General features: G+C 46.5%; 1 protein-coding gene across 3 annotated transcripts in view; it reads right to left on the bottom strand.

The window, feature by feature from the left end:
• The window catches only part of LOC126531538 (uncharacterized), a 141,546-nt gene that overhangs the window by 41,895 nt on the left and 84,369 nt on the right, over nucleotides 1-15,282 (bottom strand). For all 3 annotated transcript variants that reach the window (XM_050179086.2, XM_055071240.2, XM_050179089.2), the window contains 3 exons: nucleotides 9,008-9,113; nucleotides 7,515-7,673; nucleotides 4,235-4,349 (listed from right to left, as the gene is read on the bottom strand). In XM_050179086.2, coding sequence (XP_050035043.1) covers nucleotides 4,235-4,349; nucleotides 7,515-7,673; nucleotides 9,008-9,113 — 380 coding nt within the window. The remainder of the gene's footprint in view (nucleotides 1-4,234; nucleotides 4,350-7,514; nucleotides 7,674-9,007; nucleotides 9,114-15,282) is intronic.

Here is a 15,282-nt window from a genome sequence, read left to right as displayed (position 1 = left end):
TTATACTTAAAGGGATACTGACATGATATCAACTATTGATTTTCTTTTAGTTTAGGGAATAAGACATAGCGACATTTTGACACTCACTCCGGCTCACTCGGTCCCCTTGTATGCTGCTACTCATTGTGAGGGCCTATGTAGCAGCACAGTGGATGACTGAGCAAGCCAGAGCAAGTGTCAAAACGTTGCAATGTCCTGCTTCTATGTGACCACATACTGCGTAGTGTCACCACAATATATTAGAAACAAAATCGAAACTGACCGTATGAAAGCTACTACATTAAGTTATTTAAGGTGCTCCGAGGCTTAACAGTAGCTTTTCTCGGGTTCAGAGGTAACAGACCTTCATATGAAGCAAAAAAAGAAAACTCAAAATGTCATGTCAGTACCAATTTCAGGTACTATCCAAAGCTACCACAAGCATTTTGAGACCTAAAGTGATCGTGGTTTCCCATGGTGTAAACAACATGTGCATGTTTTCTGGCATCAATGAACCCTTACTACTTTCAAGTCCACTTGTTCCTCGAATGCAAAACTTAATAATGCCATACAGCTTGGCTAGCACAATATGATAACATAGATTACTTGTAGCCCCATGTACACTCACAGACAGCTGCAGAAATAAACATGCTACAAAGCAAGCCTAATTGGTGTAATGTGCTCAAAAAATGCTAAGAACAAGGCAATTCAATGCAAGGCCTGAAACAGTGAGGGAAAGATGCACACCTATGACATCATGTACTGCTTTCTAAATGGAGAACTTGAAAAAAATGTAAGATGCTTCCATTAATTGTGATCAAAACACACTTTCAAGCTGCCGCTACTCTGGTCAGTCTAGGTCTACCAAAAAAGACCTTCCATATAAAGTGACGCTTTGCCTGACTCAAAGTTGCTCAGGAAAGCATTTCAGTCAACTGATTATTAACAAAAAGGAAGCTGTAAAATGGCTTAGACAAAATGAGAGTTAGCTCAGATTGGTTTAAAAAGATAACAAAACTGCATAACTGGAGCTGATTACACAAATACAATAATAGTTTGTTCGTTGGGGCGTTGCTTGCTTAAATGCAACCCGTGCAATTTGTGTCTGAGCTTACTGCCTCTTCGGTTTCTTCTACTCGGCTCTTCAGCAGAGGTTAACTTTGCTCCCTACAGTGCAGGATCTGTCAATCAATTGCCTTTCAGGGGTCTTTCTTGGAGGCACATAAGATAAGCATAGCGAATGGTGTGGGCCTGGCACGTACCCAGAGGGGGGAAGGCGAATTTAAGCGACATACCCCCCCCCTCCCCGACCACGCCACCACTCTTCACATACATTCCTAAAGCGCCGACAAATCAATTTATTTGGCGGTCAACATTTTGCTGCCTTTTACAGTGAAAGCTGTGTATGACTAACCTTCCGTAGTTTTTTTGGCGTCCTTCAACAGAAAAAATCATGTGGACCTATCCTGATGGTAGTGCAGAAAGGGTCCAAGCTCAATGCCACATACACCTGTGGGCTCGGGAACCTGTAACGCGTCCTTCTGTATTTTCGGGATGGGCCCACGTACAGGGAGGGCTTAATGCCTGCTTCACCTCCACCGCAAGTGAGCCCAGTATTGCACTATCTTCGAGATCGGCCCACGTATGGGGAGTGCTTAATGCCTGCTTCAACTCCACCACGGGTCGGCCCAGCATTGCACTACCATTGGGATTGGCCCATGTATGGGGAATGCCTAACGCCTGCTTCACCTCCGGCGAGGGTCGGCCCGGTGTTGCACTACCATCGGTGTCAGCCCAGGTGTGGGGAGAGCTTAATGCTTGCTTCGCCTCAATCGGGGGTCGGCCTGGTGTTGCACTATCTTCGGGCCGACCCGCGGCGGAGGTGAAGCACTTTGCTTTTCACTTGAGAGCTTTGACTGTCGTCAGTTTTCGCTGTCATTTCATCTTCACAGAGTGGAATGGTTGTCAATATTTTTACTCCTTTTGGATGGCGGTAGTTATTGGCATCTCCTGGGGTGTGAAGGCCAGTTTTGTAGTCGATTCGGTACCCGCGCGATTAACTCGAGATAAGTTCAGTTGTCGCCATCTATTCAATGATCACGCACATCGCTGTTGCTTTGTTAGTTCAATCTTCTCTGTTTAGACTGATCCAGGGACCAGAAAAGGGATTCGGTTCGTAGTCAGCTAGTCTGTATGCTCGTGGAACGAGTTGTGGCCAGAGAAAACGCCAGTTGCGTTTAGCTTTTCCTTTTGCTTTATTATTTCCTCGAGTGACGGCTCGCCGCGACGCTGGCAGATCCTCGGAACCATATACCCTCGATGTGGGTTAGATAAGGTAGAAAATAAGATAGTGCAAAACAGCATCCATCATCAGACCCTGCGATAACCGTTAAACCCATAAACAATATGACTGTCACCCGTTACCTCATCTGGCTTTTCCATAATTGTACAGCACTTTTCGTGCAAAATTGACAACTGGAAACAAGAGTCCCAAGGAGTTGAGAAATTAAGTGATGTACTAAGAGACAGAGCCAAGGCAACAAACAGCCAAACAGGAAGGAAAAGCAAAAATTAACAAACTTAACCGATGTTTGTGAAAATATTTACCAATAAACATCTTCTTATTTAAAAAGGAAGTAGAGAAAACGCCGCCAGAAGTGGAGAATAATTCCATGTGTTTTGAATGGCACTTCTACAGTTATCAGTCGAGCCGCCCGATGTAGCCACTTCTCTGCTGTGCTAATGTGGGTGTTTTCCTAACCTTCTGCGGCGGGCACAGTATGTCTACAACCGCAGCATCCTGCGCTCTATGCGGTTGTACGGGACTGCTGACCACGCATCATTATGCAACTTTCCAAATAATAACGCGATTTGGTTTTGCCACTTGGTAGAGCAGTAAACGAGGGATCCAAAATAGCTGTGGTTGTTCCACAAATATTTATTTCTCTACAATTCTTCCAGAGCTAATTAAAAAAGCGCTTATAGAAATCTTCATTTTATACTTTCGCTTGTTTACTTGTTCTTGGCAGTGTTCTTCCTGCACTTCTTTCATGTGGGAGTGCATTTGATGTGGTTCCTTGTTTGCCAAGTAAAGGGGAGGTGTATCTTACAGGCATACCAGTGAGATACACCTCATTTCAATTCTCTTTTGCGGGTTTACACGTATTTATAGCGAATGGTGGGCATTATGCACATTTGTGCTAGTAAAGGTACCTCCTCCCCTCCTCATTTGCATAGAAAAGTTACCTTGAATTGGGCCCCCCCGAAAAGAAATCCTGGGTACGTGCCTGATGTGGGTAGACAGTTGTGTTGCCATATTTCACACAAAGCTCTGTGCTCTATACTGACAAATGCAACATGAAGCAAATGAATATACTAACACGTAGGTTCAACAGTGTGTCCCGGGACAGTATATTTTGGAGCATTCAATAAATAAACTACAACCACCCAATAATGCACGGCAAGTGCAGGAAACAGATGGAGGAATATGAAGGCATATAACAATAGTCAATTACCTGGGATCTTGGCTCATAATAATAATAATAATAAAAATAATAATAATAATAATAACAACAATAATTATAATAATAATAATAAACTTGTGGGCAGCTTTCCCCAAAGCACAAAGCAGTGACAACAATTGCTAGCACAACCCTGGAGGACTGCAGCTTGTGATTCTGAATATGGTATATCACACAGATGATGCTACATGCTCATCATAAAAGCACCTAGAGAAAGAGCCACCAAACTCTAACACATTTGTGACTGCTCACCTTCAATCACACCCAGATGTCTTTCTGCCATCCTTTCAGCTGCACAAAACATAGTGCACTAACTCCTCACAAACTTTCGTTTGAGTGAGCCACCAAAGGTAGCAATTTGTTTCTTAAAAATATAGTTACCTAGAGTTTCAGTAGTAGTGCCCATGCTTCCTTGATATCACATCCCAATGTTCTGTGACTGTACACTTTGCTGCACACCAACACTGTGGTATATCTAAAGCTAGATGGACATTTACATTTTACACCAAACCCAACCTCACCCTGCCAGCATGGCTTTGCATTCTGGTGCTGGCACCTTTTTTCCCATATGCCAGCTGTTACCAATGCTTTGTCAGTGCTCTGCAAGTACCATATGCTAGTCATGTACAGATATACACCATCTAGCATCCACAAATGGTTCCATTGAATTGATTTGCTGCTCTGAGATTAAGTATTTACTATATGCTTGGGAGGAAAAGTGGTTTAACACTTACCTTGGTCATCTGCCCAATCTTCCTGGCAGAAAGGTCCTGCCATGTGCTCTTCTGAAGACAAGCCCATGCCATTCCTCAGCGGAATGTCAACCCCTGTTGGACTTTGGGGCAGTGACTGAAATGCAGCAAACATGAAACAGAGATTAGCCTAGAAGTATTTTCCTTTGTTTGTAATACATCACAGTTGTAAACCTCTGCAAAAAACATTTCAGCCATTTCATAGTGTTCATAGCCAAAGTTCAGACATAAGAGACCTACACTGTGTTGCAACTGTCCACAAAGTGCAAATACTAACATGTTCCAACAAAGGCAAATATGACCACACGTAAAATTCTTTCCATAAACGTTGGTGCCTGTTAAATTTTGATAAACTTGTCAAGCAACTTCTAAGCCTTCAAAAGCTCAAAGTACATGCACCAACAGGGCAATCTATGATGACAAAATAAGCTCCTAAATGCAAGTACGATTTGCGTATGGAAGTGTTACACAACAAATTTCAAGGTTGTTGTTGTCGTCATTCTCAAAACAGGCTTCAAAGAGTATGTATTATTTGTGCACAGAAGTGGTGCAAAAGTAATCATAATAGTCGTTTATGTCTTAAAGAATAAAGGCAGACAGCTGAAGAAACACTAAAAGAAGTACTTCTCGAAGTAATGTAGCGGAAAATCAAACCTAACAGAAATTGTGTGTTTTTTTTTTCTCTTGGGCCACAGCAACGTCAGAAACAGCTATTAATGTGTGCCAGCACACTTATTAGACGTCTCAGTACACGTAGTGTGAACGGAGCTAGCGTGTGCGTGCATGAATAATTAAGGAACGTAGTACTACGTCCCGTGACAGTGGCCCCTTCTAACTCTTAATATGCTTCACTGCAATAGTTTGCATATGCTTCACCACACAACAACGCCGTACTGCAGCGAAGCTGACTTAAGGAAGCCGGCGATTAAGCAACGCATATTAGACCCTCGCCACACGTGTACTTCTGGGCGAATTGAGTTGGGCCTAGACTGCCTGCACACAAACGACTTGAATTTAAATTTAACTTCAGATAGCTACCTAGCGCATAATGGCAATTACGATGCGGCTGTGCTGTATAACGCGGTTTTTCTTTTGTGTGTGTGTGTGTGTGTGTGTGTGTGTGTGCGTGCGTGCGTGCGTGCGTGCGTGCGTGCGTGCGTGCGTGCGTGCGTGCGCGCGCGCGCGCGCGCGCTTTCTGGCGGCAAGGCTGGGGCAGTTTTTTGGGAGATTTATGGTCGTGCCCGTACAATCGGGAACATTGGTACGAATTCGAGTCTCCCAGCCAAATCGGGAGAGTTTGCAGGTATGTGCTAACAATTACGCTAGTACTGCAATTCACAGCACGCAAAGCCACCAACAAAAGTATACAGAGCAGTGCTGCACCATGAACCACTTATTCGTTCTAGAAGAGGCTTGATTGTCCAGGGTCTCCTATCCGCAACTGTTAGGCTTTACATGCTACGAGTTCATACTGTCTGGTTGAATAAGGAATTTAGCTAAGTTTAGAGAATAAATCTTTCAATATAGACATTTGCAGCATTGGGACTGCAGCGGTACATATCAAGATTACACTGCAGAATCAGCAGCATTCACAAAAGTAACTACCCTTAAGATGTGCAGCATTGATGTGCAAAAATGCGTAAACATCAATTATCACACTTCCCATTACATTTATGCTGCAAACTCAAATTGCGTGAAGTGTATTATACAAGACCTCCAGGTGGGCACTGCGAAAAACAATCGAAAAATAAAATCCTCAACAGGCCAAATTGTGGCACCAATCGAAAGTAGTTAAAACGCTCAGCTCCTATATCCACAAAAAGATTCTTACGTTGCCAGAACTGTTAATAAGAACCTGTGCCAGTCAATCACGTTGTTGGACATACTGTTCGTGAAGGCAGCCAGCCAATGACAACTAGCTCTTACGAATGAAAAGCTGTTGCGAATTCAACCCAGATACTACGGAGCGCTCATCTGTCGACAAAGTGAAACTGACTAAAAGATACAAAATGTTCAGTATGTTCTGATGGCCTCCATTTTAATGACCATGAATGTACAAAAAAAAATCACGCAGAAACTCCTCTGGGGGTTGTCTAAGTATGCGTAAGCATTGTGCCACTTGCTCATCTCCACGCTGCCCCGTGTCACTGTCAATGTTATGAAACTTGATCCGGCCAGTACAAACAACAGCATTGCAGCGACATGGAACTGGCGTGGACGGCGGCGCAAGGTGCATTGATAACGCAAGCAAAGTACTGCAGGTGGCGGCGCCAGGTGCGCTGATGACGTTCCGATCATTATAAGCCGTTATCGCTCATTAGTGCCTTATCCATCCGCGTAGAACCATTATGAACCGTGATCAAACCTAGACCGGCGGCGGCGCACGGCACGGCAGCGCGGGCCTTATCTTGATAGCGATCTGCGATGCGGACAGGGAGTTCCCACTGCTGATAGCTCTGCGCGCTGTGATTTCGCCGCTTCGCGTTGAAGAGAGACGCGCGGGCGCACATCTCGAAATAGATGTGCGAAAGGTACAGGGTGCGGCTTGTGCTGAGAGCTTCGTGAGCGCTGTGTTCTCGCCGCCTCGTTCGCGTTGATGCGACAGACAGCATTAAGGCGAAGTCGTTCGCTGTCGCGGGCTTTATCTTGAAAGCGGTCGTCTTACGGGACGGACGGACGGACATTTTTCTCGTTTGGTAAGCATTTAAAAGTGTAATAAAACTGAACTTCCAGCAGACTACATAACGCTGTGTCTGAAAGGAATACTCCACTGGGATAAGGATTAAACCCTTTAACTCCTAAGCTTTTTGTCAAAAAATGTACAAAGGTTCCATTTCTTTTATTCCAGTAAATATACTATACATTATATATATAGTAAAAAGTATGTATCAAATGTGCAGTTTATCCCTTATATTCACCGGAAACGTCGATTATGGACACCTGCTCTGAAAAAGCGACTTTCCCTCAGCCCACATGTAAGGTTCGAGTGTAATTATCTGAACGGATGATAACGAAAGGAATCTAAAGCATGGAAGAATGCGTTCAAGTGTCGAAACTGAAATCTATGACGCAAACAAAGTTAACGAGCGCGGTTAATTTCCGGCAGGCAAAGCAGAAGCAGCTGTGACCTGAACTAGTAAGGATCGTATTTTGTAATATCGGTATGAACAGCTATATGACGAACACAGCTCAATTGCTTGGTAGTTGGTGGATTAAAAGGAGGCCATTCCATACTCTAGACTACATGAAAAATTCCACTCACATGTCCATGAAGAAAATGTGAAGAATCCGCCATGTTTATTGTTGTAGAGAATGTCCCAGTTGGGAAACCATGCGCACTCCTGTTGTCATGCCTGAAGATGCCAGTGTGATGCGTGGACATGCCTTCACTTGGACTGATGGACACATAGTCACTGTACACCTGCAACAGACACGCCCCATTGGAATTTGCTGCAGAAACTCCCTACAACACCAAGACGGCATTTTAACGGGCAAAATGAAACAGCAAAAAATCTTAGCTCTTTCAAGGAAGTGCTAATATGCATTTCACTGTAGTACGCTGCTTAGACACAACCGAAGGAGAAAGTCATTAACTAATACGGTACAGCTAAGCCATGGACTAATGAGAGTAAAGCAAAATGCATGTTAAATGGAATAATGACTCGGAAAAATAAAACAGACTGGAAACTATTCAATATAGTGTTACCAAATGCAACAATATATTTGGAATTTTAACTGATGCCATTGGGACAATAAATTATTAAATTAGCTAATTAATTTTGGCAAATCATCTAAATAAGCACCACATAAATATAGTCAAGCTTGCAGAAGGCTCCAGCTGAAAGATCATCATTGGTCTCATCTTCGAGCCATGCATCCTGCTTTTTTAACAGCTTGACCCCTGTTAGCTGGGACACCGTGTATTTGCTTGCTAAAAAAATTCACGCACAAACTCCTCTGGGAGTTGTTTAAGTATGCGTGAGCACTGTGCCACTTGCTCACCTCCACGCAGCCCGGTCTCGATCATTATCAATGTTATCAAACTTGATCCGACCAGTGTAAACGACAGCGCTGCGGCGACACGAACTGCTGCGGATGGCGGCGCAAGGTGAATTGCTGACGCAAGCAAACTACTCCAAGTGGTGACGCCAGGCGCGCTGATAATGTTCCGATCATTATAAGCCGTTATCATTATTTAGCGCCTTATTCATCATGCAGCGTCGAACCATTATGAACCGTGATCAACCGTACCCCGGCGGCGGTTGCGTATGGCGCGGCCGCGCGGGCCCTATCTTGAAAGCGATCTGCGATGTGTACAGAGCACGGTGTTACACCGTGGTACAGAGTGAGCCGAGTGCTGATAGTTTCGTGCGCGCTGTGTTCTTGCCACTCAGTTCGCACTGAAGCGAGAGGCAGCGCGAAGGTCAACTCGCTCGCTAATGTGGGCCCTATCTTGAAAGCGATCGTCTTACGCGAGGGACTACAATAAAACTTCGGTTGAGGCTAGTTATATTGAAGGTGAAAAATTCAGCGCAGAGCACAGGACAACCCACACAGCGCCAGTGCTTGTCTCGTCTCTTCTATGTGGGTTGTCCTGGGTATGCGCTCAATCTTTCACCTTCAAAATACGTGAAGGACGGACGGGTTTCCTCGTTTGTTAGGCATAGAAATTCTTAAGCCTTTAAAATGCTACAAATAAATTGCACAAACACAATTAGATCCGTGTAAAAAAAAGGGAAGGCTTTTCCCGGGTACCTGGAGTCCTGGTGACGGAGGCCTCTTATTGTCAGTGCTGCAGATTTCTGTACCTTGCCACAGCTCAAGCCTGTGACACTGGTGAAGGTGATTCAAATGATGTGAACTGCATGAGGCAAAAGAAAAACAAAAGGCACGAAATTAAGTTAGAACATTCAACGCTTTGATATGACCCGGAAGCACTCTAAACATCACAAGAGCCATGTTAACTGAAAATTCTGCACCGGTAATTTGTAGCTCAATGCAAGCTCCGCTCATAGTTACGAAGACCCTTGTACATGATACTCAGTGCAGCCCAGTCAAAGTGTTAGGCACGCAAATAAATTTCCTCTCGCATGAAGGCAGGCGAATAGCATTAACACCTGTATGCAAACAAATGGACCTTGATCTGAAAGTCTTCCTCGTGCCCACTGAGTGCAGAAAATACATTGACCACACCACGACCAAAGTAGACACTGCAGTTCAATACTGAAATATTGGGCACAGTGGAATGGGCCTACCCACATGCACATAATAGTTCAGAAGCAGGTTAGAAATATCATCATTATATCTTCATCATCAGCATATTTAACACTGTAATGCCCCTTGTACCACACGTGACACACACAACACATTGACCTCAGAAACGATAGCATCTCACTTCTTTCTGTGTGCTTATCGGCCATTCACTCAATGCAGACATTCTGCATGTATCACTCAGACCTCGCTGCCGAGTGCTTACAGGAAAGAAGGACCCCTCCGCATTGCCAACGCGTCGCGGAAGATTGAATGAGCAATCGACCGGCAGGCAGCCGAAAAGCCTTGTCTCTTCTCTAAGCCCCCCCCCCCCCTTCCTTCATTTTTTTTCTTCCTCCCTAGCATGATATACGAGCAGCGCTGCTGCTGTTGATGCAGGTCGTCGTAACGGAAAGGACGACGCCATCGCCAGTGGCGAGCCAAAACACGTAACAGTGAGAGCAAACACCCGCGACTCTCTGACGCGCGCATTGGCGGAGGCTCCTCCGCCTAGCCCGGATGGACTCGCAGAGGGATGTATCACGGTTCAACGAACGCACAGCACCACACGCTCACGCACAAAACAGCGCACGTCCGAGATGGCGAGGACCGCGCGCGCATTGCCCGAGAAGAGCGAGCTGTCGCGGCGGATTTTCTGCGCTTCCCGGCTCCCTCCTCTCGCCGCATCGCTTCGGCTGCTGGAGCCAGAGGCACCCCGACGGCGCGATCGAAAGGGACTCGGCGCCAGGCTTAGCTGGTTGAAGAGACGGGCTGTGGACGACCCGTGGGCAACAACGACGGCGCGGTATATACACTGTGGAATGTCCCGCTAGTACGTCCCCTGCTTGTACGTTTTTAACGGCTGTAACGCCGTTAAAGTACGATCCCCTTGAACGTGACGCTAACAGCGTCCTAAGGAAATATTTACTTTCCAGGCTGCTACCTTCTATTTTAGAGGTCCCGCGAAAGATAGAGGGACTCTATTGTATATGCAGCGCGCTACGTAATATCGAACAATGTGTGAAACACTGACTGCTAAATTTCTAACAGATCAGACAGACAGAATTCAAACAAACAATACAAGTACATGTAATAGTTTGACGAGGTACGATAGTAGATCAGCACTAATTATTCTGACAAAGATGGCAGTGTAAATAAAATTACAATATATATGGCACCTCACAAAAAAAAATTACCGGCTTCAGTATAAGATCCCTAACGTTAAATTGCCACTTTCGCTTCTACCGAAGTACCGCCTGTAACGAAGCCATTCGATATCTCGCTAATCTTTTTTCCTCCTCTGTGAACCACGGACGCAGAGCCATAATAAATTTAAGTGGGAAGGCACACAAGCAAGGAAAGGCGCATTCACACTGAGGAATCCGGCGCCTACAGCGAACGGAATGCTGCCGCCGAAATCCGCGTCGTTCGCACTACTTGCCCACTGTGCCGCCGGAATAAAGGCTTCACGCTGATGATGACATGATGCTTTTCCCTTTGTGTCGGGCGGACGAACAAGTTACACCCCGGGACGCAATACAGCGCCATCCGCCGTGTAAAAAGCGCTAATCTCCAAGCAAGCGCGGGGTATCCCGGATGTTCCCGCGGCTCGAAACTCCGCAGTTGCCTCCGTTCGCGTAGAGTTCGCGTGCTTTTATTTTGCTCCTCTTCATCACTGCTTGCAACGACGATGATAAACCGTGAGCAAGAGGAGGCAGTACTCTGCTGGCAAGCACCCTTCTGGCGATACATGACGCGCAGAAGCAGCATTCGCCAAAGAGACGATGCCAGCGGCGATGGTCTTGACACTCAATCGAAGTTTTCCACCGATCTTATTCCACAGGTCATCCATTTGCACGTTGTCCTTGTGCTTCACGTGGCGCTTGTCGAAAAGGACGGGGTGGTTACGCACGAACTCGATGAGCATTTCTGACCTCGCGACAGACTTTGAAGACTGCGACATGACGAGCGCGTCGGGCTTGGCCGCCATCTTTCGAATTTCTGACTCGCGCTCTGATTGATCCGCAGTGCGGGAATCTGGCTTCTGCTGCCGCAAAAATCGGTCCGGGACCGATCGGCGTGAAAAGGGCTATTCCGGCAGATCTCGTCGCCGCCGAACTGGGTTTCGCGCCACTCCAGACGCCGAATGTCTCAAGTGTGAACGCGCCTGAAGGATGTGGGGGCCGCAGTGCAGCTGAACGGCAAGTATGAACACAAATTTTACAGACATGCCATCAGTGCTTGGCAAGTACACGAAGTGACAATATAAAAGAAATAGGCTGCGTGTGCTGCATTTGCCTGGTGCCCGAGCGGTATCAAACGAGTGCGCAATATCCGGCGTCCGACGGCGAGATACTTGTACCGGTTCGTTCCCGACAAGGAACTCGACCGCTGCGCAGATGCAAGCAGGAAGCGAGAGCGCGGGCGGGGCTTGCACAGAGGCCTGTGCAGTGTATCTCGCCAAAATACGTGCACCTCCCCTGTTTGTGTTTGCTTATTTTCTTTTTACTTTTTTTTGTTGTTGCTAAAACCAACAGGCACTTGTTAACTTCGCTAGAGTGAGCAACTGGAGCGACAGGAACGAAACAAGTCAGTCAAAAGGAAAACCGATCATGTACGCGGTGCTCGCGGCCCAATACCCCGAGCGCGACAGTATGGACCTCGAACGCACGTTTCCTTCTTTCATTCTTTGGTTACGTTTCGTCGCTCTCATTTCGTTGCACTGTACTCCACTATACTGTACAGTACGCATACGATTTACGCGCACCGACGGCTGCAACAATGCACGTATCGAGGAAGAAAAGGAGGCGAGCAGGGTTCCGAGCGCCGCACTGTCGAACGTCGGCTAACCTCGTATTGGCGGCGGCGGCGGCTTTCTGCTCTGATAACTGCCTCCCTCGATTACGACGCGTAGTGTACGCTCGAGGGCGATGTGGCAATGAGAAGTGGGGAAGGGTTGGGGGGTCGCTGGCAGGGCGCCCGAACGTTACAATAAAACGCAGCAGACACGCGCTTGCAGCCGGCTTACCACGAAGCGGCAATGACCTACAGCGGGAAAGAAAAAAGAAAGTAAAACGGTGGAAGGGCGAGAGTGAACGGCACTATGTCGCCAAATGCGAACGCTGCTGGCTTTCCAAGTCTCCCTATAGATCACGATGAGCGGTGTCAGGCTACCACATTGATCGGATAAAACCAGGGGTTGCGCACAAAGGACAAAGAGAGCCGTGCAAAGAACAGTCCAGTTAATGACCCCATCTCGATAGATAAATGTATCGACATCAGTAGCGTAGCCAGGGTTTAATTTCCGGAGGGCGCTTTCAACCAGCTGTTGATTTCGGCGAAAGGGTAAGGGGGAGCAAAAGAAGTTCCTTTGCTCAACACTTGCCGTTCTTACAAGGATTGGTAACATTTCGGAATGCTCCTAGCGCGCCTCATAATTTTTACTCTCGGCCGCGGGTTCAGTGCAATCGGCGATATCGTATGTGTTCAAAGAGCTCGCGATTTAAGATCTTTGTCGCGTGTGCTCTGGTTGGTCGGCGTGCCTGTACGACACGTATTCACGTATTTCTAGCACGAAAGGACCGTTTGAAAACACGAAGACTCGATCAGTTTCGTCTTTCGCGTAGTTTTCAGAGTAAGCCTCCTCATCAACTATCCTAACTCGAAAAAAACGCTGACAAGAGCCAATTAAAAATCAGAGCAGTAGAACGGGACAAGGCAAAATCGTTGAATAAGGGCGACAGGACAGGGACGTTACTAACGAAGTTAAAAGGCTGCGCACAGGCGTTTTGAAAGCTGTAGGAGCGCGAGTGCACGCAGGTCCGGAACGGCTGCTGTTACCGATCCCACCCGGCAACCCAGCGCAGCAGGCGAACCATATTGCTCCGTTAACACCAGGACAGTAGGACAGGAGGAGATAAGAGAGTATAGGCGGGGCGACATATGTGACAAAACTGCGACCGCAGAGCAGCAATGTTGGAAACTTAGCCAGAAAATGGTTAAACATAGCGAGTTCTCTAGCCATTTCTGGAGCCTATATTAACGGCTGTGTTAGTGACTCTTCTTAATGGCGTAAGTATATAGTCAGTAAATTGACCTATAGATTAAGTACCCGATGGAACTTTGGCTAAATTCAGTGCGATCGACCCCATTTTATTCCAATCGGCCTCCATTTGACGCTATCCTTCTAAAGGGAGGCCGAAGAGCTCATTAATGAGTTATTTGGATGCATCCACATAACTCACGCTTCTTCATCCACTTTCATTGCCATTAATTTACCATTTCCTTAATTCAATTATTAAGTACAAGTAATCTTCCCTATGTTTTCCTTGTTGTCTTTCTTTGTTGGCTTCTCATGATGATTAATAAATAGCGGGCCCCTCGGTTAACCCCCTCTCTTCTCGTGGATGCATCAAAGCTGCTTTTCCAGGCGAAGCACAATGTTTACATGTGATGATGCTTTAGAAAATCTGAGAACGCTTTCGGGCCGTTGACTCACCAACGCAGGAGATAATCTAAAGCTAAAGTTAAAAAACTAATAAGGAAGACGTCCAGGAATAATTAAAAGTTAAAAGCAACATTACGAGCACTTCCTCATCATCGTCACCACTTGGCGGCCTTTCGCTAAAAATAGAGCGTTTGGGGCAGAGACCTGGCCCGACCTGGCAACTTCTTTAAAAAAAAGAAAAGAAAGTCAACACTGCACAACAGGGGTGGCACAGATTAAGTTAACAACTTCAAATCAGATAAGTTTCGACAGACACATAGGAAAGCGGTGGCGGGGGCAGATTGCAGCTGGGAGTCCACCCTTTGTTTCGAACGCGGTGCCTAAGGAGGTATTGTTGGTGTCACCTCTCGTTCGCGGTGAGCTGCAGCAGGTCAAGCGCTATAGAGGCGGTTCACGAAGGAACCGCCTCGTTTTCTCTTTCGATCAGCCCCCGCACCGTATACACCGTCGCAGGCCGAACATACTTAGCATATATAAGAAACTTCTCACAAACAGTGGCCCGGCGAGAGCGGAGATGGCCGGAAGAGATAAGGGAGGCGACGGGCCGCTCGGTATTGCTGCTCTGGCGAGCGCGAAGGCAGCCGCATTCTCATGAAGATTTCGGCCACAGACCGTTATACCGGGCGCTCCGAAGCTTTGTTTCAAAGAAAGGGAAGAAAGACCAAAAGAAAAAAAAAAGGAAGAAAGGCAAAACGAAAAGGCCCCAGGCGCGGTTCCGCCGAGTTGAGCGCGAAAAACGAGTAACAAGAGACAAGAAGCAAAAGTAAAAGATCAAAAAGAAAGAAGAAAAACTCTGTGCACCGCTGGGCATTGGGCGCAACTTGACCATCATGGTGAATGCACCGCACAAGGCGAAGGGCCCACGTCACGCCATATTTCCTGGCCTTTCCTTTCTCTGTCTTCCTTTCCTTTTCTTTTACGCAATAAAAAATTTAAGACACACACACATAAGTACGCACACAAATAAAGTTATATTGCCGCGGTGGCTCAGTGTCTGTGGCAGTGCGCTGCTGAGCACAAAGGCGCGGGTTCGACTCCCGGCAACCGCGGCCGGTGCATTCCAATGGGGACTGAATGCAAGTTACACTCGAATTCCGTGCCTTACAGAGTTGGTCAAAATTAATACAAGGAGCGCTCCACTATACGCAATCCCCTCACGAAACACTGCGCAGTTGCGGTATGTTAAAGCCCACGATTTGACTTTAAAAAAATAAAAATATAAAGTAGTCTAGCCTGTTAGATTAGCCACAGAAAAATCTGAATTGAAGGGGCC

Source organism: Dermacentor andersoni, chromosome 5 (assembly GCF_023375885.2).
Source record: "Dermacentor andersoni chromosome 5, qqDerAnde1_hic_scaffold, whole genome shotgun sequence".
In the NCBI taxonomy this organism is placed as follows: Eukaryota; Metazoa; Arthropoda; class Arachnida; order Ixodida; family Ixodidae; genus Dermacentor; species Dermacentor andersoni.
This window is presented reverse-complemented; position numbering and strand designations above follow the sequence as displayed.